The sequence below is a fragment of the Schistocerca cancellata genome, chromosome 4, assembly GCF_023864275.1.
Source record: "Schistocerca cancellata isolate TAMUIC-IGC-003103 chromosome 4, iqSchCanc2.1, whole genome shotgun sequence".
Taxonomy (NCBI): domain Eukaryota; kingdom Metazoa; phylum Arthropoda; class Insecta; order Orthoptera; family Acrididae; genus Schistocerca; species Schistocerca cancellata.
In genome coordinates, this window is record NC_064629.1 from 217,146,632 (window position 1) to 217,172,852 (window position 26,221).

General features: G+C 37.6%; 1 protein-coding gene across 2 annotated transcripts in view; it reads left to right on the plus strand.

Moving 5' to 3' along the window:
* Positions 1–818: 818 nt before the first annotated feature.
* LOC126184632 (inhibitor of growth protein 3) overlaps positions 819–26,221 on the plus strand; it is a 172,336-nt gene continuing 146,933 nt past the window's right edge. Inside the window, exons 1-2 of one of the 2 annotated variants that reach the window (XM_049927103.1) lie at positions 819–1,485; positions 18,198–18,310. In XM_049927103.1, coding sequence (XP_049783060.1) covers positions 18,280–18,310 — 31 coding nt within the window. In that variant the 5' untranslated portion in view covers positions 819–1,485; positions 18,198–18,279. The remainder of the gene's footprint in view (positions 1,486–18,197; positions 18,311–26,221) is intronic. The other variant, XM_049927104.1, reaches the window with a different exon arrangement.

The following is a 26,221-nucleotide window of genomic DNA, read 5'->3' on the forward strand; positions in this document are numbered from 1 at the left end:
ATCGAATCTTGTGGGACTCTTTGGGGGAGTGTTTTCCAGTCTGAGGAATAATTGATTCCATTTGAAGTTAAAATTACTCTTTGTTTCCTATCTGACAGGTAAGAGCTAAACCATTTTAAAGCAGTGTCCCCGATTCCGTACATCTATAATTTGTGGAGGAGTAATGCATGGTTCACTGAATCGAAAGCTTTCGGTAGATCACAGAATATTTCTGTGACCTTACGGTGAAACAATGTGTGTATAGAGTGCGAAGGACTGATAGTGAGATATGAGTGAACAGTGTGGCATTACATTATTTAATAAGTTATTTGTAAAAGAAGTATTGTACACCATGAGTAAATCTAATTATTGTCTCTAACTAGAAGTCTGTCAATGTAAGTGTGTACGAATTAGTTCATTTTTAATTGCTCTAAACGTGTAAATACTGTGTCATGTCCTATATCATTGTAAAAAGAGATCTACGGATGAATAAAGCTACTACTACTACTACTACTACTACTACTACTAGTAGTAGTACTATCTCACTGTAGCTAATACACATTTTTAACTGTACATTAACGTTTATAAAGCCAATCAATTTCTGTTTCTTTATTTAACCCATACTCTACAGTCTGAAGTATTTCTCGAGAAATAAAAGTATTAAAGTCAGAGGGCAGTTATATTTTTACTTCACTATTGCAAGAAGTACCCAGTTTTGTACAATTATTATAATAGAAATTCTGAATGTATTGATATGATCGATAATTTATCGTATAAAATTTCGAGTTTATATCAGTGATGTGTGAACTATCTTCAGTGACAATGTTTGAATTGTTTTTGTTTGAATTGGGGATACAGCGTTTACATTTAAATGTGTAAAGGAAGTTAATCTTCCTTTACCAGACCTTCGTTAATATGTTATAAGCCCGATAAATCATTGTAGTCGAACTGTATGGCACTTATTAGTCTCTTAATTTTTAAATCATGGAATACTGTGAGCTTTTTGAAAAAAATATTTACATGTTTGGGAATGTACGAAATAAAACTAGCTGCGGGGAATTATTATTTACTTGAGTAAACGAACTGCAATATAAGTTTAGTTCGCAGACGTGCCTTCTCTTTACGTGTTTTGGAAGTGTGTTTGTATGATTCTCTTCGCTTGTGGTGCAATATATATGATTATCGTGTTTGTGAATCCGACTGCTAACAGGAATAAATCATGGAACTTATAATATACTCAAGTGTGGACAATATTCAGTAGTGTACGAAAATGACAACTTTGTGGCGAACTGACATTGGGGTGGTGTCATGTTTACCGGTGTCGGGAGTGCGCGTGAAATGCTAATTCTTTACTTCACTTAATCCGTTCAACCGAATTCTGCTGCGTGGAAAATCTTGCGATATAAAGCTGCTGCAAATATTAGTGACCCACAGAAGAGCTTCATCGCTTCACCAAAGGATCGCAAACAAGACCGACAATGCTTTATTTAGAAGATTATTTGGAAAGTGAGTATTCATGTTTTTTGTGAAGTAGTAATTTTTAATATTAAGTTAACGATTCATACTTAGCACACCTGTATTTTACATTTTATGGGCTAATAGTGGCTGACCTCCCGATGAATTGTTGTCTGTGTTATTAGCCTTACATGAACAAAATTTGGTGTTTCATTTGTTTGGATGTGATTTTTCGATTGGCAAAATGTGTGTACCATTGACTGATGAATAAACTCTCATTTGCCACCTTCAAAAGTTGACTTCACAACTTTAAAACATTTTCTTTATGCCAAACATAGGAGTGCAAAATGTTTTATTTTCAATTATAATCACAGAGTACCACTGCAATGACCTCACAATTGCAATCAGCCTGTGAATACATAATAGTGGAATTGTTGTCACACTTGTATGTGATGTATAGCAGCCTGTATATTAGAGCCATGACATTTCCCACATACAAACATGTTTTTTTACACTGATGAGTAGGTATGTCTGCACTCTTTGTTGAGTGTTGTTTGTACACACGTTTTTCATAAGTAAATTTTCGCAGTTTTGCATAAAAGATAATTGTTGATACATTTGGTATTTGACTCATCAATTGCTCCATTGTGTAGCATCAGAAATTTTGTGTAGAACTCTTATGTATCTGAATCTGAAACATGAAAATTAGATTAATTTTGTAATTACTCATCATGACAAACTACTGAGCATAGTGATTGATACCTCATCTGAAAAGTAGCCCTGTAACATGAAACAGTTTGCCAATTTGTGATGACAACAGCGGGGTGCATTTTATAGTACTATTACTGTATGTTTTGAAAACGCTGTGATTTTAGTGTTTAAACAAATTCTAAAATGCTCCAAATTGTCATCAGTTTAACAGATACAAATTTTAAGATACCAACATGACCTTTTTTAAATTAGCAATTATCAGTATGTAGAAATTGCATGAATTAATTCCCTCCAAACTGGAAATTAATCATCATCATTAATGTCATCCCAGTTGCAGCATTATGTTGTTGTTATGGTCTTCAGTCCTGATACTGGTTTGATGCAGCTCTCCATGTTACTCTATCCTGTGCAAGCTTCTTCATCTCCCAGTACCTACTGCAACCTACATCTTTCTGAATCTGCTTAGTGTATTCATCTCTTGGTCTCCCCCTACGATTTTTACCCTCCACGCTGCCCTCCAGTACTAAATTGGTGATCCCTTGATGCCTCAGAACATGTCCTACCAACCGATCCCTTCTTCTGGTCAAGTTGTGCCACAAACTTCTCTTCTCCCCAATCCTATTCAATACTTCCTCATTAGTTATGTGATCTACCCATCTAATCTTCAGCATTCTTCTGTAGCACCACATTTCGAAAGCTTCTATTCTCTTCTTGTCCAAACTATTTACCGTCCATGTATCACTTCCATACATGGCTACACTCCATACAAATACTTTCAGAAATGACTTCCTGACACTTAAATCTATACTCGATGTTAACAAATTTCTCTTCTTCAGAAACGCTTTCCTTGCCATTGCCAGTCTACATTTTATATCCTCTCTATTTCGACCATCATCAGTTATTTTGCTCCCCAAATAGAAAAACTCCTTTACTACTTTAAGTGTCTCATTTCCTAATCTAATACCCTCAACATCACCCAACTTAATTCGACTACATTCCATTATCCTCGTTTTGCTTTTGTTGATGTTCATCTTATATCCTCCTTTCAAGACACCATCCATTCCATTCAACTGCTCTTCCAAGTCCTTTGCTGTCTCTGACAGAATTACAATGTCATCGGCGAACCTCAATGTTTTTATTTCTTCTCCATGGATTTTAATACCTACTCCGAATTTTTCTTTTGTTTCCTTTACTGCTTGCTCAATATACAGATTGAATAACATCGGGGAGAGGCTACAACCCTGTCTTACTCCCTTCTTAACCACTGCTTCCCTTTCATGTCCCTCGACTCTTATAACTGCCATCTGGTTTCTGTACAAATTGTAAATAGCCTTTCGCTCCCTGTATTTTACCGCTGCCACCTTTAGAATTTGAAAGAGAGTATTTCAGTCAACATTGTCAAAAGCTTTCTCTAAGTCTACAAATGCTAGAAACATAGGTTTGCCTTTCCTTAATCTTTCTTCTAAGATAAGTCGTAAGGTCAGTATTGCCTCACGTGTTTCAACATTTCTACGGAATCCAAACTGATCTTCCCCGAGGTCGGCTTCTACCAGTTTTTCCAAGAATTCGTGTTAGTATTTTGCAGCTGTGGCTTTTTAAACTGATTGTTCGGTAATTTTCACATCTGTCAACACCTGCTTTCTTTGGGATTGGAATTATTATATTCTTCTTGAAGTCTGAGGGTATTTCGCCTGTTTCATACATCTTGCTCACCAGATGGTAGAGTTTTGTCAGGACTGGCTCTCCCAAGGCCGTCAGTAGTTCCAATGGAATGTTGTCTACTCCGGGGGCCTTGTTTCGACTCAGGTCTTTCAGTGCTCTGTCAAACTCTTCACGCAGTATCGTATCTCCCATTTCATCTTCATCTGCATCCTCTTCCATTTCCATAATATTGTCCTCAAGTTCATCGCCCTTGTGTAGACCCTCTATATACTCCTTCCAGTTGCAGCATAGACCACACTAATATGTTTTCAGTGGTCTTCCACCTTCCCATCACAACTGCTGTCTATGATTAAATCACCCGTGAGATTATTTCTGCTGGATCAAGTAGAAATACACTTATTTTTACTGTGAACACCTGAATGTCAGCTTCATAAGTATTCAGAGCTAAACATTTTCTTTGGTACTGATTGTGGATTCAAACACTGACGTCCCCAGTATCGCCTGCACTCGTGTGCATCAGCTTCCTACTCCTCAGTCGATGTAATTTCAAAGACTTCAGACAAACAGCTAATCTGTTTCAGCAGTTACAAACCTCTGCAGCGGAACATTGTTTCAGCATATGAACAACCTTAGCACCATTGTTCAACCTTTCTTCTCTATTTTTTGACTTTCTGATACCAAAAATTTATGATGCAGCGATCTGTAGTCTACCATTGTGCAGCAGTGTTTCTTTGTAAAATAGTTTATATTTCAGATACTTATTTGCTACTGTTGCTTGCCAGTTCTGTCATTGGAGGTATCAGCTGAAATAGATGAAGCTCAGTCCCTCAACAACATGCCTTTACCTGCGGGCAGTGTTATATGTGAGAATGTAGATTCCTTCTCATGCTTCTCCCAATTCAACTTAAAATTGATAAATAAATTAAGTGCATTCTGCATTAAAAACAATGACCACATGGCTAAATGACATTAATTGTTGTTGTGTTAAGATGAGCACTGTTACGGTGTTTTTCGTCAATGAGTTTTCACTAGGATTCATTTGTTTTTTAAAATCATGTATGATGCATCGTAGGTTTAAGTGCATAATGACTGTGTACGCAGAGTCAGATTCTGACAAGTGAGTATAAGGTTTCATATTAAGTATTTCCTGCTTGCCTTTTGAGGGTGGAACAGTAGAGAAATAGCTTGAATGTGGTTTGATGAACTCACTACCTGGTACTTAACTGTGTAAGGCAGAGTAGTCATGTAGATGTAAAATCTTTTAGCTATAGAAGACGACTCTTTAGTCACCAATTCAGAATCGAAGAATGAGGCAGAACTGACAGCTCAATAAGTTGAGCAGGGAACACCATTCCTGAAATAAAGGAACTAATTATTGCAAGTGTATTCATTGCTAATATATATTCTCTGTTTTAAAATGAACATGCAAGTGACAGTGATATGTTATAAGGTAAAGAAAGTAGGAACTGTCTGTCAATGTGTATATAATGTGGAATACTTGCAAATTTTAAGCAAGTTAACTGTTGGCCATGTGGTGAATGAACATCATGCAGCAATCAGTTGTCAAATGTCTTTGTTTAAAAGTATGTAAACATCAATCGAACACTTTGTAGAAATGAATTCTGAATTTGCTAAGTAGATCCAAATGGAACAGCTCTGAGAGTAACTTTGGGCATGGCGAAAGACTTAAAACCAAATGTGCCCAGTACGTAAGGGGTTTATTACGCCAAATATGCATCAGTTGAGAAAGCCTTCCATCACCAGAAGATACACAGACAATTACGGAAAACTTTCTCTTTTTTTTTGGTAGCATTACTGATTGATTAAGACACACAGAGTATGTATGTATTGTAAATAATCTTCTATCCCCAACTGAAGGTATAAAAATGCATAACACTCAAAGAACAAACTGTTACACTCTGCCAAATATTCAGGCATAATAAGGAGAAACGTTCATTTCCCCTTCACTCTATTTGTGAGTGGAACAGGAAAGGAAATGACTAGTAGTGGTACAAGGTATCCAACACCACATACACCATTCATTGGCTTACGGACTGTGTATGTTGATGTAGGTGAAACACTTTCTTAAATCAGCATGGGTCTTGGGTTCTTGAGAATAGTTGAATAGCTTGCGCACTAACAATGGAACATTTCCAGGTGTAAATAAATGATTTTGATTAAATTTGGTGGGTATGCAGAGGAGTTAAAATGATGCACTGTATATTTTTTCATTTTTGCCTAATTTCTGTTTTAAGGTGTAAAACATACCATGAACGGTGATTTGGCATATTAGATTTAGAGGGAATATTTTCGAAACCATGATATAAGAAAACTGTGTTTCATATAAAATTTAAAATGAAATTAGCATTCTTGAAAGCTGTATGGTCAAAATTTGTAATAATTTAAGATTTTACAAAATATCCCACCACCATTAATTAATTTTGAAAATTGGAAACTTTTGAGGTACAACATGAATTAAGGAAGCTTTCACACCACCTCAATCCATGTGCTGTAAAGCTGGTTCCTCAAATACAATTTTTGGAAAGAAAGGCATGCACAATGTGCAGTCGCAGTATTTTCAACATACCTAATTAAAATACTTAAATGTTCATTGTCATTCTAATTATTTTTTACGTATTTTTGTTTTGTGTTTTAAATTGTTATTTTACATTTTCAATTCTTGTTTTTTTGTTTGTTTTTCAGTTTACCATTTCACATATACATGTTTAGTTGGCATAAAACAATAAGTCACTCATTGTTATGATACAAAACTATTAGAATAATAAGAAATGCTTAAAATATAATGCCTTTTAATTTTTTTATTTCTTTATACACATCCCACACATAAAATTAATAAAATTTCTTCACATAACACACACAATGGACAACACAGTCTAAAACAAAATTCAGCCTTATTTACAAATTGTGTGGACAATCCTCTAAATATCCTGATATGTATCAGGCATATTTCAGTTAATTGGATAACCTTCGCAAAGAGAACTTATTAGATACTAGTGACTGCAGCTTGATTATATTGTTTCTCAAGTCGAGATTGATATCACAATCAATCAATAAAACTCTTTCAAAAAATCTGCTGTCCATGTTCTTCCAACATCAAATGCCTTGTTCAGCAAATGGTTGTACCTGTCCCATTGAGTTATTTGGAATCACCAGATAAATGATTTCTTTGTCCCCAGGTATAATGCTCAAAACAGTTCTTTCACATTGACCACCCTGAAAATCTAACAATAATACAGATTTTTCTCCCAAACAGGGAAAGAAAACTTCTGCCCAAATATCTTTTGATGTGGTCAAACAATAGTTTACCAGATTTTGATGGCGTCACAGGAACATTTGGGGCTTTAAAAAAGAGATTTTCAAATTCTTTGTCCAAACACTCCCCATTCTGAGTGTCGTACCTGAGGACAAGGAACTTCCAGAATGAGATTTTCACTCTGCAGCGGAGTGTGTGCTGATATGAAACTTCCTAGCAGATTAAAACCGTGTGCCGGACCGAGACTCGAACTCGGGACCTTTGCCTTTCATGGGCAAGTGCTCTACCACCTGAGCTACCCAAGCACGACTCTCACCCCGTCCTCACAGCTTTACTTCTGCCAGTATCTCGTCTCCTACCTTCCAAACTTCACAGAAGCTCTCCTGCGAAACTTGCAGAACTAGAACTCCTGAAAGAAAGGATATTGCGGAGACATGGCTTAGCCACGGCCTGGGGGGTGTTCCCAGAATGAGATTTTCACTCTGCAGAGGAGTGTGTGCTGATATGAAACTTCCTGGCAGATTAAAACTGTGTGCCGGACCGAGATGCGAACTCGGGACCTTTGCCTTTCGCGGGAACATACCCCAGGCTGTGGCTAAGCCATGTCTCCGCAATATCCTTTCTTTTAGGAGTGCTAGTTCTGCAAGTTTTGCAGGAGAGCTTCTGTAAAGTTTGGAAGGTAGGAGACGAGATACTGCCAGAAGTAAACCTGTGAGGACGGGGCGTGAGTCGTGCTTGGGTAGCTCAGTTGGTAGAGCACTTGCCCGCGAAAGGCAAAGGTCCCGAGTTCGAGTCTCGGTCCATCACACAGTTTTAATCTGCCAGGAAGTTTTGACAAGGAACTTGTTCACCTGGTGTTAACAAAAGGCCCAACGGGAAAAGGAAAGCCACTGGGATGTACACGGTATTTGATATTGGAAGAATTTTGTGAAAGTATTTTCAGATCTAGTTCTGCTGAAAGATTATGGAGTCAATCTTCATGTTTTCTTCGACAAGGTTTTCCAATGCACTGAAATATGTCTAATATAGGTATGGATATTTAGAGAATCACCCGGCACAATTTGTGAATCCTGTTTTACATTGTGTTGTCCGTTCTGTGTATTATGTGAAGAAATTTAATTCGTTCTATATGCATGGTGTAAAAAAAATGTGTTTTAAGCATGATATTATATCATAATAATGAGTTAGTTATTAATTTTAGTTAACAAAATACTCATGTGTGAAACTGTAAACTAAAAAATAAAATAACAGTGTAAGGCTTAAAACAAAAGTGAGTCAAACATATAGTTAGAATCATAATGAACGATTACATATTTTAATTAGGTTTGTTGAAAATGCTGTGACAGCACATTGTGTACCTATTATTTTCCAGAATTGGTTTTTCAGTAACGTCCTTTATCATGTATTGATGGATGTGGCATGAAAGCTTAATTTATATTTGTTTGTTTTACTTTCAGTTAACAGAATAGGCCTAATCGTTTGCGAAACTGTAAACTAAAAAATAAAATAACAGTGTAAGGCTTAAAACAGAAGTGAGTCATACATATAATTACAATCATAATGAACAATTAGATATTTTAATTAGGTTTGTTGAAAATGCTGTGACAGCACATTGTGTAGGTACGTATTATTTTCCAAAATTGGTTTTTCAGAAACGTGCTTTATTATATATAGATGGATGTTGCATGAAAGCTTAATTTATGCTTTTTTTTCAAAAATAATTAATGATTATGGTGTATTTTGCAAAATTTAAAATTATTACAAAAGTTGACTATACACATTCCAAGAACATTAATTACATTTCAGTTTTTATGTCAAACACATTTTGTATATTTCATGGTTTCAAAGCTATTCCCTCTAAACTTACTATACCAAATTACCTTTTGGGGTGTGTTTTACCCTTAAAAGTGAATCTGGGCAAAAACAAATAAAATATGTATTGCATTATTTTGACTCCTCTACCTACCCACCAAGTTCCATCAAGATCTGTAACTTACATGTGGGAATGTTCCCTTGTGCCAACGGCCTTGCCACAGTGGTAACACTGGTTCCCATCAGATCACCAAAATTAAGCGCTGTCAGGCTGGGCTAGCATGTGGATGGGTACCATCCGGTCTGGCAAGTAACTGTTGGCAAGCGAGGTGCACTCACCTCCTTGTGAGGCAAACTGAGGGGCTACTTCATTGATGAGTAGCACCTCCGGTCTCGTAAACTGACATATGACCAGGAGAGTGGTGTGCTATCCACATGCAGCCTCTGTATCCGCTTCCAGTTATGCCTATGGACTGAGGATGACACGGTGGCTGGTCAGTACCGTTGGGCCTTCCAAGGCCTGTTCGAACGGAGAGAGAGAATGTTCCCTTGTAGCACAAGAAACACCCTCAGGCAAAACCAATGACTGTGCTATTACCTGTTGGCCTTGACCTGGGACATCATCAAGGTGGCGGACACACTTATTTCCAGCTTATATAATATGGCGACCATAGCATTGCTTATTACGCACACAGACACAAATAATATGACTAAGATTTAATTGTAAAAATAACATGAAACAAACGTGACAAGTGTGGGAGTTAGGGGTTTTTGGTTGGATACAAAATAAATATAAGACAATCCTACTATTGAAGACATACCAAAACAAATGCTAACATAAAAATCAAGCTCACGATATCCTCAATAATCAACAAAACTACAACTTAAAAAATCTTGTGTCAGAAATTTGACCTATGTAGCACACACACAGTTCACAATAGCACAAACTTGTATTTAGTTACAATACCCAGTACCAGAAATTTCATTTGACCTATACACGTTAAACAAAATCCATAATACCACAAAACACACCCAACTCAATGATTCTAATATGTAACTCTTAATTTAACTTGTGTAGCTAAAATGAAGCCCTCAGTTCAACAAACCAAAATGTGCCCTTACAATTGGTACTGTTAATGTAACCTCACCATTGTGGGTAAAAAAACTGTATGATATCTACCGGCCACAACATAACAGAATTACTAACAGCAACAACAACCACCCAAAAAAATCATAAAAAATTGTGTTAACACTGTTTTTTATATACGAGGATCATACATAAAACACACATATCATATATACTGCTGTAAAATAAAAAAATAAAAGAAATGAAAATAAAAACCTATTTACCAACAAATGTCAGCTGTCACACAAATCTAGCAATCTAGTGGTAGGAAAAATAATATATCATCCACACAATCTCTTGAACGGCCAGTCGAGACTTCTTAACTTGAGAACCCCTCCAGACAGAGCCCCGACAATGTCTCATGAACTGGTCCCTGGTCTGAGATGCAGCAAGTTTGGTCACTCTCCTACCTGCTCGCTAATTGTAACACTTCACATGTTCATCAGTTAAAGGGAATAACTGTAGGAATTTTAATTGTTATATGTCATCCCCCATCGTGGCCTGTGAACTTTGTCATATCCATAACTAACAAAAAACGAAACATAAAATTAAATACCAAATCATAAAAAACAGACCCAAAAATGAATGTAGTGTCCACAACTACCAACACCTGAATAACTTCTTAACAAACTACCAGGAATGCTCTCAATATTATGCTGACAAACAGCAATCAAGGAGTTCAGTGAGTCACTAATAGCACTCAAAAACATCTTAGAAACATAAACGTCGCACACTAGAGAATGCCACTACATACTCAGACATGCCCTCTGTAAACACGATCCATTTCAAATACATTGCACCACCTTGATGTCACACACAATAACACAGTTACATTACCGAGTGAGGTGGTGCAGTGGCTAACACACTGTACTCGGAGGATGACGGTTCAAACCTGCATCCACCCTCCTGATTTAGGTTTACCATGATTTCCCTAAATTACTTCAGGTGAATGTCAGGATGGTTCCTTTGAAAGGACAGGGCCGACTTCCTTCCCAAATTCGATGGGACCGGTGACCTCGCTGTTTGGTTCCTTCCCCCAAATCAATCAACCAACAGCCACATCACAGATCAAAGCTGATGAGTGGTACCACAAACTTTAGTTGATCCACACCCATGCCAACTGCACAAATAAATCACGTACACACCCTGCTATTTCTTGTAGATACCCAACGCATCAGACTGATATGAGCCATAAGCTGAATTCAGACTGCAAGCCCCCACATTAGCTTGCTTTCTTGCATTCAGGATGGGTTAAGACAACACTTTCTACATCTGCCCTTTGTCACCCTCACTTGTAGCACTAGAGGTAGCCTCATTCACACCTAGCAGACTCCCCTCCCCTTTTCATACCCCCCCCTTACCCTCTCTGTCTCTCTCTCTCTGTCGGAATGACTCAATATATATGGCCTTATAATTGACTTAAGTACCTAGAGATAGACCTATTTGCCTTTTAAATTGGAATTCAGGTAGAATCTTTAAACAGAAAAAAACAATTGTAGCACTTTATGATCACTATGGTACAGCTTTTGCTCGTTTCTCTTAGATGGATCCATCACAATCAGTTTCATTCAGGATGTGTCAATATTCCATGCGCTGTGTTAACAAACAACAGTAGTGGCAGGGTGGTAGTTCATTGGTGTTTTGTGAGTTATGTAGGTGTGTGAGATGGATATACCAAATTTTTCCCCAGTGTATGTTGCTGGGATAAAGAAGAAAATGGGGAGCAGTGTGAACTACTTACGGGCACTCATTCAAGTATAGAACTTAAAGCCATATGCTAGTAGCAGGAAGCTTCATAAATGGCAGTGTTGAGAGACTAAAGCAGGTTATTGCAGTAGTTACCCCTCTCAGGCTCATCTTGCTATGATATCAGGCTTGATATCCTGGTATCTTTCTGTCAAATTGCATGGAGTGGTGATCTACGAAACCACTTCACTGGCAGCTGTACTGAGAATATGGCCTAATTTACTTAATTGTGCCAGATATAAAGATAGAAACCAGAGAGTACCAAATCCAACATGTGTAATTCTCTGGGTGAGGTCCAACCAACTTATTAATAAGACTGAGGAATCCCACCCATGCAGATTGAAAGTGAGCTGTATATAACATTCAGACCCTTATAAAGGTCCACAATATCTATGCTTCGAAGAAACATTTGAACTCCTTAAGCAGTGAACCCATTTTCTATAAACGTGTCCTCAGACATCTGCTAGTTGCTGTGTGGCACGTTTAGAGGCATCCATAAATCTCCTGAAAGCTATTTAGTTGCTAGAAAACCCATGAAACAAGAACTGCATGACCACAGAGGCCACTACCTGTAACAAGAACCATAAGAAGATCTCGAAGAAACATGAGTAACATATGAAAAATCATGCAATGATACAAAACATGTTTTATGTAGTAGACATGCCATTATCAGTTGAAAATAGAATGCTAATGCTGTGGCTAAAATCCAACAGGGCAGTACTCATTCATTTGAGTCATTTTTAATTTAAAACTAATAATTCCACAGCTAGAAGTATGATAAGCACAGTTATGTGTTATATTGAAGGCAATAATTTTCTCTCGTTTGTTCTTGATACAAGTAATTGATGTACCAAAGAGATCAACATTCAGGTGTATAAAGTGGTGGTCAACAAGTGTTGGAAACAAGTTTGTTGTTGTCGCAATCTCTCTCTTCTTGCCCATTAATTAATCAAAGTGAAATTTCGTGAATGTTGCTAAGGTTGTTGCAGCCTTAGTAGCTGACTTACTTGTCCCTTATTTTTATGTATTTAAGAAAAAATGATTTGACAAAACCTACTGATGCTGAACATCACCCTTGACCCTTAAAATGATTGTCATAGCTGCACAAACAGAAATAGGATACTCATTATATTTACTTTGCATCCAATTCCACCTGTCTGCTTTGACTCGTGACGTTAATGGTGTTGTTGTGTGTGATGTCACAGTGGCACAGTGTTTTTGAGTTATGGTATTTTTATTGTGTTTTAATTGTTCTAGGGAATATGGTGTTTTTTTTTGGTTTTTGAGGTGGTGGTGTTTTGGTGTAGGTGGTATTTTTTGAGTTGCATAGGTGTGTGAAGTTTGTAATTGTGACTTTTCTTTTTTTTTCTTTTTTGGTTTGCCAGTAGGTATTGAGAGCTGTGTTTGAGCTTTATAGGTTAAGAGTAATGTCTGATTCGACTTTTCGGAGTTACAGTTGTTAGTTTTTTGGTATTAACGGCTCCATTTGACCTATATATGTCGAGTGAAGTGTACTTGGTTTTGTGACTGTAGTGTTATGTCATAAGTTGAGACTTTTTTAAATCGTATTTGTTTTGGGATGGTACGGTGTTTTGTATCCTTATATATTTAGCTGGTCCCCACCCTAAGCCCCCTATTCCTTGCAGTTATGCTGCTAGTTTCATTTTATGGTTGGAGTGAGACTTTTTTGTGATATTTTTATTTCTGTTTGCAATTGTTGGTATTTTTATGTAGTGATGACATTGTCGCCATTTTGTATACGCTGGAAGTAGGAAAGGAGGCATTTCTGCCATTTTGATGACGTCATGGATCAAAGCAGATGGGTGGAATCAGATGCTTCTCTGATGCTGTTGGAAGATGAAAGTTGAGTTGGGAATTAGCAAAGACAACAAATGTGAATATGACATCTTATTGTGCTGACAGAGTGGTTTGTAGTGTAACCGAAGATATAGGGTAGATTAATAAGTGGCAATTTGTCAGTTGGTGAAGCCACTAAGTATGTTGACATGAAATTAACCAAAATGCTTGTTATGACATATTTTATGCGTATTGGACGTCTTGGAGTATTTTAATTCACTTGTTTTGGTGACGTCATGACCAATGCAGACAGACAGTATCAGTATATTCAATATCTTCGAAAATATGTTAATATTCAAAAAACAAATAAAACTCATTGTGTAGTGCCCACATCTACCTATCTTTAAAACCAAGTGTCTTGTTGTGTTGAACTGCATACCGTAATACTTGTGTATTTTGTGCACTTATGTTCCCTTCTCCCATACTGGGTAATTTCGTGGCGTAATAATATAGACGAGGGCGGTGACGTTTTTAGCATGTTGAAATGAACATTGAGACTGTTACGTAGACCACTGACATTTGGTAGCTTACCTTGTTATTTGAATCGAGTTCCATACATGCATTCGCTGTAATAAATTACATAGATGAGGGAGACTTAGATATTCAACTTTAGGTAAGAAAAACCATTACTTGTGATGAAGTAATCATTCTTTATAGTGAAAATTTATATAATTTGTTCTAGTATTTGTATGTGTCCACAAAATAATAATGGCTGATCTTCTTTTTGATATTGTCTTTAAGAGAACTCTATATCTGTAATTCGTCTTATATCGTATAGACTATCTGTCACAGATTTGTATGTGTAATCTTAATTCTAAGTGTGACATGTTTTATTGTGTTGCAGTTCTGTATTTTCCTCATACAAACACTTTCCTTGATTATTTGTTGTCAATTCTGTTGAATTAATAATAATAATAATAATAATAATAATAATAATACTGATTATTTCTATAAAATAATGTATGTATGTAGCTGCAGTCTCACTCAGCATCATTTTACTTTGTTCTGCTATTTTATGACACTTCCATTACACTTTTTGGAGAATTTGTTCAAATCTTTTACATTAACATGTACCAATTATATACATGATTATGCATGTTACCAACTGCGTTCCTAGCTTTGATAGTAAGTGAATGCTCGGGGAGTTAAATCTGTTAAATTGTTTGCACTGAATGTGTTAACAGGTTGGACCTTCAATTAATGCAACTTTTGTCTGAGAAATAATGTTTGTATGGGATTATGCTTTGCTCATATCATTGTAAAATTTCTCTGGTAAAAGGTATCTTGTGTATCCCATGATAGTGAAGATCTTCAGTACTTTCCAATGTATGTGCCCTTTGTGTGTGTGTGTGTGTGTGTGTGTGTGTGTGTGTGTGTTTACCATTATGGGGTCTCTTGAAGTTTCTAGAGTGTTCTATATCACATACCCTCTATATTGTCTCTTGCACAATATTATCTTTTTTGTGAAGCTGCTTTTGTTATGTCATTTCCTTCTCTATCAGTATCAGTAACTAGACAGAGTTTCTGAAGTTTCCCTACAAACCTTGCAATTTTACTGTCATTTCTCAAAATTTTCTATCTTTGTGCCCATGAACTTGCATGCTTCTTCACATGTATGTGTCATATCATACACTTTCTTAAGTGGAATTTGTTAAATCCTGAATCTTCAGACATTTAAGTACAAAAACATTTCCATATTCATCAAGTAACATAGGCTATCTGCCCTACATTACTACATAGGATGTGTAGTCATTTGTTATGTCTGCCTAACTTCCAAAGACTTTTGGAGTTTTATTAATGCCTGTCACTTCTAATTTAACATCTCCTCAGAATAATTGTGTACAGCCAGAAATCATAAGAAGAATATTTGTGTAATAGTTCTTGCTGTCATTTAGTGAACTGAATTCCATGTTTAGTAGGCTGGAGCATAAGTGGCAGCAATTAATTTTTACCTTGAAAGAATATTGGGCAGACCTGACACGTGGGTGGGACATAGTGTCTGGTGTTTTTGAAATTTTATAAAGGAGCAACTGTTTGTAAAATATTTTTGTTATACCATGAATAGTTTTCGAGATATCTGCATTTTAAGAAATGTCCATTTTTGTCATTTGCAAAAATGGTGGGGTAAATCCGACCCCTATTTTGTTTGGCTGATTTTGCAAAGAAATAGTTCTAAATGAATGGTTTGTTTGGGAAATAATTATAAGCAATTACGTTTTTTACATAAATGAACAAAATGTATTCAAAAAATAACAATGTTTAGAGTACTAAATGTACTGAAAGTTAAATGAATGTAAATTTTAATTGGAAAAAGATGATTTCATTGCACGGCGGTGCAACAGCAATGTCGGTCTTGGAATGTTAAAATCATGAGCGACAGCTCGTAAAGACATTCCCATTTGCATTGCAGCAACTGCTCAACGAATATTGTTTTGATTGTGTTTTGTCGTTTTTCATTTATAATTTCGTACCATTTTCCTAAAAGTAAACAAAAATTCACTTTGTTTACATAAATAAATAATTCTATACACATAAACGATAAAAATATGCGGTCAGATTTATCCCACCATTTAGCGGTCGGATTTACCCCACCATGCCATGTTTCATTTAACACACATAGAAACAATTTACACGACATTTCCAACAAAAATGATACATACACTGAATAGGTCACTAAATGCACTACAGAAATCACTTACCGTTTGTTTTGCATCATTTTATTCGATAAGGTAAATCTAGTGATGTAATTTGCACAGAAATTAAATTGAAACAATCAAAAACACACTTGTTGTCTTTTGGGTGTCTAAATGTCAAATGCAGCAAAGCTGTCAAGGTGACATTTTCGTTATTTCGTATGCTCTATATGGTAACAGTAATGTGAAATCACTCCGCTTTGCCATTTCTCACAAATAGAGGGCGGTCGGGTTTACCCACCCAGTCAGATTTACCCCACCTTATCATATTTTCAATCTAGATTGTGTGTGTTCAAGGTAAGTACAGTAGTGTGAAGAAGAGAAAGGTAGCAAGGCCATAGTGGTAGTACAAAAATAAATAAATATTAAAAAATAGGCCTCTATATTTCCCTCAGGTCCATAATTTGCTGCCAAAAAAGTCTTTCACTCTTTATTGCCCATTGTACCACTTGTGAGTGGTTCATTCTTTGAGAATACGGAAGTGTCCGATTCCACCCATGTGCTTTGACCCATGACATCATCAATATGGCAGAAATGGCTATTCTAAGAGTCTCCAATATGGTGCCTATGATAGCACTACATACACACAGCAGCAAACACGAAAATACGTATAAATAAGACAACATCTCCCTCCAAAAATACAATCAAATTAACGGGACAGCTGCAGGCAATTGGAGGTTTTAGGGAGGGGACAAGCTAAATATGACAGGGGGAAAAAAACACCCACACCACGATTCCAAAACACACAAGATGACGAACAAAACAAAAAATTACAAAATCTACAGGAATCAGACACTTCCCTTGACCTATATAGGTCAGAGGCAGCTGACGATGCCAAAACACCAACGCCTACAGCAAAAACTATGGAAATTGGAATCAGACATTTCCCTTGACCACACCTGACAGTACCAAAACACCTATACCTACATATAAAAATACGAAAATTGGAATCGGTCATTTCCCTTGACCTATATAGGTCAACTATAACTACTGATACGAAAAACAATTACTTACCACACACAAATTTCGGCCGGCCTCCCCCCCCCCACACACACACGCACACACAGAGGATGCCATCAAACAAGAAGACAACATCTACAAACACAACCAACTCAAACCTTATCAAATTTTTTTCCTACATGAGTTTTGAGGAATGAACATTTAGTGATGGCCCATGTTTGCTGCATTAAAACCCAATTATGATGACTTTCATGTTGGGTTTTGATACATACTTTCACCCCCCCCCCCTCCCATTTGTATATACCAACAATTAAAATATGGAGAAAGTGACAATAAATCAAGTACTGAAATAAAGAAAATTACTTTTCAACAGAAATATCTTAAATGTTACTGTTATTGATGTTTTTATTGTAGTAGTTGTTGCTGTTGCTATTTTTTGGTAAAAAGAGAACGTTAGTGATGTCAAGCAACATTACTATTTTAGGAGGTAATTTATCAGATGTTCTGTGCACAGGTACAAGCATGGACAATAAAGAAAAGTGAGAAGAGTGTTGAAGCTTTTTGATGGAAGACGGTAAGGATTCCAATTAGTAAGGTTTCACAAGAAGGGGATACCACAAGGAAGCTCTGTGATTGTGTGAAAGTAATATTAATAATATAGGATCTACTTCAAAGAAAATCACAAAAGTACTTAACTGCAGCTGGAATTTCTGAAGCAGTTATGAAATAAATGGTGTTTGAGTGATTTCTAGTGTTGGAGGTTTAAATAACTGTGTGTGTCCTTCAGAACTGGAGTTCCAGTTTATAATTTTTGCATTTACACAGGAACAAAAAACATAGCAATTCTGTGATAAAATAGTTTAAATGTGTTGTGTGAAACCGTAACCTTAAGCATTTGTTGCCTAAAATCTGTGATACACAGGAAATCGGAGAATCACGTGTAAAAGCAACTTCAGTCAGAAGAAATGTGTGGTAGTAACTGAGACTCTTTAGAAAAATACATAATGCAGAGTTATTTAGAAGACTGTCGAGAAAGTGAGTATACTAAGGGAAAACAACTTAATGGTTTTGTTTATGTATCAATTTTTTTATGTTGTCTATAAACATGATTTTTTTTTATTTTTTTTATTTTTAGCTTTAGGTTATGTTGTGGGATTATGACCTCATTGATGTGTATCTAGCAAGTACGTGGATGGCAACTATGGAATCTTGAGTGGAGTGTGGTATTGCACCCATTTATTTATACCAGAGACACCTCGCATGTGTGTTCTTATTTTTGTTTCACCTGCCACACTCAGCAGTTATCCCTCTTTAAGTTTAAATACTGATGTGGTATTACGACTAGTGTGTGTGTTACTTTTCCACTTTTTCATTGACTGTGCCTCGTAATGGCCTCATACGGATGGGAAAGTCCAAGGGAAGGAGGCACTTCTTATTAGAAAAGACTTGGTGGAGGCAATATTTAGCCATGGAAAGAATATTTTATTTATTGCAGGAGGAGGTATTGTCACTGTGGTGCCAAAAGTATGATGGAATTTATTTTGTATGTACTCCAGATGGATCTCACCTATGAAGTTTTTAAGTAGTATGGTATTAGCACTATAAGAAATTATTAATTTGAAATTTTAAAAAGGTTCAGGAGTTCGTTGCAAAATACCATCTTACAGCAGTGATAAGTGAGACATGAGAAAAAAATTATTAAATGTGGAAAAAAGCAAACAAAAACTAACTTGCACTGGTAATAGCATAAAAAAGGAGTACAGTAGTCAGCATATAATATATAGATACACACACAACTGATGGATGAGTGATTGTTTTGAACAATAATATTTGTGTGTATGTAAATGAAAAACTAGTAATAAAAAACTTTTTGATAATTGAATATAACATTTCCATACCACAAGATGGAGTTACTGAGGAGTTGTAAGGACCCATAAGCCTCTGCAAAAACTAATGTATATGCTAAATAGCATAAATAGTGTGACTGATTGTAGGCGATTAAAAATTGAGTGTGTGAGACTAACAGGAGAAGATGAGAAAAAGAAATTAAAGTATTGTGACTGATAATATGATTTGGATGAGGAATTATTTCCATTGATGCTTTTCAAGCAATTAGCTCATATTTCAAACTGAAAGAAATGTGAACAATTTGGACCATGAAGGGACAGCAGACTATAAGAGTGTGTGTGCAGATCAATGTAAAATCACTTGCTCTGTCTCATTAATAAAGACAGGTTGCTGGGAAATAGCACTATCATAGTAATAAACAGAAGAAAGATGATTTAGGGTAAAATGAGTAGAGATGCAAATCGATACAAAAGTAGCTCTGCAATTGTGTCATGCAGAGAGCTATGTTTAAGTATATAATGTGCATAAAAATTAGATCTGATGAAGATAAGTACATCATAATAATGATGATTATAAGCAATAGGGTGAGGTGAAGAATGGAGCTGAAAAACTATGTAAAAGCAAGAACAGAAGTGTTGAAATGATTGATGGGGTGTATCGTGGTTCAAAGTGCAGGAGAAGCCCCTAAGTGTGGTGTTGCATTGGTAGCTGTGGTCTCAGTTTTGTTACTTGTGTATTCAAGCAGCTTCTGACACTGGACACCATTCTAGATCTTGTTGCCATAGAAAAATTCGAAATCATCACTGGGAGCCACATATGGGACCTTCACTTCAGAAACTGACTATGCATATCACTAGACTATGGATGTCACACAGACAACTTGTGCCATGAAATAAACACTTATTTCACACAACTGCATGGATGGAAAAATCAACAAACAAACAAACTTGGAAGTTGGCTTGAAACTAGCTGGAGTGTGATTATTGTGAAAACTTGAGACTGAGTCCCATCATGATATTGGTTATAGTATATTTTCCAAAGTGATGATGTATATGATTACAGTAGTTTTGGAAAATATCTTGGTAAAGAAATGAAGTGCATGTAGGAAGTGTAGATTTTGCTCAGGTAATACGTTCATTATTAGGTACATGTTGTAGACAGTCTTGGTTAGCAGAATAGCAGAGTGTAACTAGTATTGACATGGTTTCTTGTGCTGCATATTTCATTCGTGGATAGTATAGGAAGAAAATAAAAAGAAAAGGAAAGGGTGTATTGGTAAATAGGAAATTAATTTCTGATGGAACATTATTTATTGGTTATTTCAGATACTTTTAGCAACAAAATAAAGGGAGACAGTTATCAATTTAAACAAACTTGTTGCAACAAAGGAGATATAAAGAGAAACTTACACCACTGTGATAAAAATAAGCTAAGAAAAGCATTAGTAATGATATTTATAGCACTGATGCTGCCATTATGGGACTTGCCATCATACGATACATGTAAAAGCAAGGAAATGAGTTATAATTCAGGGGGTCCAGATGTATTTTTTTTCTTGGCTACTCCTGATCAGATTGTGAGAATGAAGAAGTTGTCACTAATGGTGCTACCTCGTTCTTTCCTTTCTTTCTTGCTTCCATGTATCCCCAAGTGTATAAAATTTTAGTTTCTTTTTCTCTGCCTGATCTCTAATGCTTTACGTTACAGCTCAGGAAGTGGAAACTTTTTATGTTGATGTATTTACAGGTCATCAGTTCTTATCATTTGCTTCACCTTCCAAGTCATGGTTCTGCCATCCGCGTATAAGTAATGTGTGTTTTCTCTTTTTTGATAACTGTCAGATGATATGCATGAGTATGTGTTATCACGCATGGTAGTACTAATTGATCAATGGTATCTTGATATTATGTTGCAAAGATAGAACTTTAATTTGACACATACCGTAAATAAGCCAACAAAATTGTCAGCACAATATATTTCAAAATCAAGATAATGAAAAAAAGTTGAAATTTCTGTATTTTTGGCACATGGCTTATTGGGATGTGATTGTGTTGTTTTCATGTTGTTGTTTTTTCTTTTTTTAATTATTTATTTTATGTTAAGCCTTTCAACAAACAGTAAATGGATTTTGGAAATGGGATACAAAAAGAGGAAGCAGAAAATTCTCTGTGTTAAAAGTAAAATAAATTTATTAATTTTGAGTCACTTGACTCCAGCATTTTGTGTTTCAAATATTTCTAAAATATTTTGCTGCTATTTTTGGGGAATTTGAGGCTTCCTTGCAACTGTATTTTCAATTTATGATGCCAGTTGGGTGTATGTTTCAGCTTTTTTTACACCAGTTCCATACCGCATTATCCAAAAAGATTTTGCAATTTTACAAACACAACAATATTTAATAATTCATAACATACTCAGTGTTTTGTGTAACTTTCTGTGTCTTCTTTTGTCTAAAAAAAAACATTGTTTGTACAAGTTGTTATGTTCGTGCCAAGACTGTCGTAACATTTAAAACTCTTAATATCTTTCTTGTTTTTTCTGCATTTATGATGTGAAACTTTCTGTGTCTCAGCGATAGTTGATGACATTATTTGTCAAAATACACAGCTTGCCAATGCATGGTGAATTGAGAATACATCATGCCTTAGATACTTTTGTTTCACAGATTTTGAATGTTACACAAAACACTTGAAATTTCCACATTTTTAATATCAGTGAACCAATAGTGTACACATGTCTATGGTAAAAAATCTGTTTGTGACATAACACATGTAAAAGAAATCTATGAGGATTAGTTAAGAAAGAAAAATAATTTTGTTGTTGACTTATTTTTCTTTATTTGAACTAAGTATTACAAAATGAAAAATCTTATGTTCAATTTAGTGCAAAGCATTTGAAATTTCTTGGCCCTGTACTACAAAAAATCACTTTCATAAGTTTATGAACAGTTCTGGACAAACTTCTGCTCTTGCTGATTGTCTTCAAATTGCTGTCCTTCCAGCACTTCTTAAATAACATGAACATCTGGAAATCACACACTGAATTATCTGGAACTTGTTTGTTTCAATCAGAATGTTATGTTGCCCAAACTTTGAGAGTCCACAATAATCCATGTCAACAGCTAAACTAATTTGAAAATGATTCTATCTGGTGGTGTTGTTGCTTATCAAGCATCAATGTTATGTGAAGCAGTTCTTGTTCTGTAACAGCATCATGAACTTTGGTGTATTTGTTCTCCTTTTATGTGTAAATTAATTCCTGCCATTAACTCTTTCTCTGGCCTTTAAGAAACTCTACAAGAAAGACAACTAATCAGTTGTCTGTTAAAACTGTTTCAAGACTTTGGCAACTAACAAACAAATTTTCACTTCTAATGGGCATGGATTCCCTTTTATTCACCACTCCATGCTGCACATTAGCAGTCACATTAGTAGTCATCTTTTACATGTGCACTCTGCAAACCATTGAGGCTGCTTGATAGAGGGTACTTCCCATTGCGTCACGTATTAGGGTTTCGTCCCGTTCCATTTGCATTTGGAGCATGGGAAGAATGAGCATCCCACCAGTGGGCTCTCAACTCTTTTATGAGTACATGCTTGGCTACCATGGGGCTCCAGCACTACTTCCCTTTCTGTGCTGCAAGCCTATGCTTCCTCTTCTGCCCTTCCATTGGATGGTCTCTCTAGTGCAGATCCCGTTTGGGCATGGCACATGATTTAGGATCCTGTTTTTCAATTTAACTTCCAGCACACTCTACACCTTTTCATTAATAAGTACTTGGTCCCCATTGTGTATACAGTGAACTTGTGCCTCATGATACAACTTTGGAGGCTGTGGCTATTCAAGTAAGAACAATTCAGAACTTTACCATCTGTAATGTTTATGTGCTTCCCATTGGTGGAGTGCCTTAGAAGATATTGTTTGCATTGGTTCCCCATATTTACTGATCTTCGATAACTTCAGTACACATAATCCTTTGTGGGGTGGAGCGCCGATCACTGGCCGTGGTAAAGACATCGAAAACTTAATGGCAGATCTCAACCTCTGTCCCGTGAATATTGGTGCCTCCACACACTTCAGTGCGGCAACTCACTCAGCCATTGATCTTTCTATTTGGATCTCTGGTCTTCTCCCAGCCACCTACTGGATGGTACACGATGACCTGTGTGGTAGCGACCATTTCCCAATCTTTCTGTCCCTCCCTCAGTGTCACTACCTAGGGCCCCCAATCTCTCCCTCCACAATGCCTACTGGGATGCTACTGCCATTCAGACATCTTTTGACCAACGTCAACACCTTATTGCTGTTTTCTTCGACCTACAAAAGGCTTGTGACATCACACGATGACACCACATTCTCTCTACCTTATATGGGTGGGGCCACAACTCCGTCCTCCCTCCTCTTTACCCCAGTGCCGCCTCCCTCTCCTGTCCCCCTCCCCTGCAGTTCCCACGCACTCTCCTCTGTGTGCTGCTCCTGCTCCCCAGCTGGTGAAGCGTCCCCCTTCTTCAGTGCCCACTGGTGATGGGGCTCCCTCCCGTAAACCCTCCCCCTCCTGCTTCTCCTAGACTGGACACCTACTGTCACAACTTGGCTTCGGGAGCCAGTCAGTGCACCCCAAAGTTGCCCGCTGTGTTTCAGTTCCAGATCTTGCAGAAACCTGCTCTCCCTTTCTGTCCTGCTCTCCTTGACCTATGAGAGAGAAGAAACATAAATACTTAATAAAACAGAGCAAGCGGGTGTATTGGGAATGCTTTATCTCCTCCAGGTTCTTATGTCCTTTCATCATGGGTGTGGGCTACACTCCTCACCCTTCAAGGTCATCATCGACACTCTTATATTCCAGGCCTTGCCCATCCAGGTGGCCTTCGTACAGATCCATCAGTTATTGGGGAACACCTCGTAACCCATTTTGCTACAACATTGGTGTCAGCCTCCTTTCCAGCCACCTTATCCGGAAACAGAGGTCTGAAGCTTCCCACTTATCTATAACTCTTTGTCAGGTGGAATCCTAAAATGAACCTTTTACTGAATGGGAACTTCCACTGGCCCTCTCTTTTCCCCACAATTTAGCCCCTGGCTCTGATTCCGTCCATGGCCAGTTTCTTCAACACCTCAATCCTCCACGGCGATGATATCTCCTCATGGTGTTTAACTCTATTTAGCTCCAAGGTATTTTCCCCTCTAAATGTAGGGACAGTGTTTCGGTTCCTGTCCTTAAGCCCAGCAAGGATCCATTATCCCTCAGTGGTTGCCAGCCCATCAGTCTGACCAATGTCACCTGAAATTTACCTGAACAGATGAGGGTTTGTTGACTCAGTTGGGTCCTTGAATCTTGGGACCTTTTATCTCCTTACCAATGCAGATTTTAGGAGGGATGGTCTCCAAGCAATCATCCGCTTTGATTGGAAACCACAGTTCAGTAGGCCTTTCCTCTGCACTGCCATCTTGTCGCAGTTTTCTTCGATCTTCATAAGGCCTGTGACACAGCTTGGTGCCATTACATCCTACTTGCCCTCAGTGAGGGGATCTTCGGGGCCCCTCCTGAGTTTTGTTTGTCAGTTCCTATCCCACCAGTCATTCAAAGTTCAGGTTGACACTGTTCTCAGCTCTCTGTACACCCAGGAGAATACCATACCACAGGGCTCCATATTAAGTGTCCTCCTTTTTCTCAGCATTACTAATGGACTTGTGACCTACACTCGACCATTGGTCACCCCTGCTCTGTATGTGGAAGATTTCTGTATGTAAACTAGCTCCCACTTGGTGGCCTCTACGGAATGACAGTTCCAGGGTGCCATAAGGCACGCTTCCACATGGACACACTCACACGATTTTCAATTCTCTCCCCTTAAGTCGAGGGTGGTGCATTTCTGTGACCAGACTATGGTCCATATAGTCGGGCTCTGTGATGGCGGTGCCGAGGAAAGTCCTATTGAACTGCAGTTTCCAATCAAAGCAGATGATCAATTAGTAAGGAGATAAAAGATCCCAGGATTCAAGGACATCTAACTGTGGTCCCCCAGTTACTTTTCATGGGTCTTCTTTTTGACAAGCTTTTTTTATTGTTCCGTATCCACATTTGGAAGGTTGACTTTTTTTACTTTTTTTGTAAACTCAATGTCCTTCATTTCCTTGCTCACACCTCTTGGGGTGCAGATCATTCAACCCTCCTCTGCCTTTATCAGACATTAGTTCTGTCTCATCTGGACTGTGGTTATCAAGTTTATGGATTAGCTGCCTCTTCCTCACTGCTCCTCTTTGACCCAGTTCACTATTGTGGTATCCGTTTAACCACCAGTGCCTTTTGCACTAGCCTTGTCGATAGTCTTGTGGTTGACGCTGGGATCCCTCTCATTTTGGTTCGGCGGTCCCAGCTCCTGGTTTCTTATGCCAGTACTACCCACTCTTCACCTGCTCACCCCTCCTATTCTATTCTTTATTTGGTTTCAAGATGCTGCCCTCCCACTGCCTGCCCTCAGGTGTGTGTACCAATTGGGCTCTCTCTCTCTTCTGTCTGCCACGATTTCCATCTCCCCTCCTTGTCCTCTCCCCCACATTCTCTTCTGACCATCCTCCCCTTGGTTAGTTCCTTGGACCCAGATTCAGGTGGATGTCTTCTGGGATCCGAAAGCCTCCCTCGCTCCCCTGGTATTCCATTGTTTGTTCCACCTGCACTTACAGGAGTTTCAGGATGCTATTGTTTTTCCCACTGATGTCTCTAAATCCACCGATCACGTGGGATATACCTTCATGTCTTCTGTTGGTGTGGAACACCATCACTTGCCTGCCATGTGTGGGGCGTCTACTGCGGAATTGGTGACCACCTATTGGGCCCTCTGCTTGGTCCTCCCTCGTCCAAGTTTTGTTATGTACGAACTTGATAAGTAGCCTGCAGGCTATCACCCAATGTTTCTCCTGCCACCCATTGATCTCTGCCTTCTCACCAATCTTGGCGATTCTGCTTGTCTGATTGATTTCATTCTCAACCACGTGGGTATCCTGAGTAATGAACTTGCTGTTTGTCAGGTCGGGGGGCTGCCACCTGCCCCCCATCTTCCGTGACCCTCAGGGGCCAGATTTATGGCTTTGTGTCAT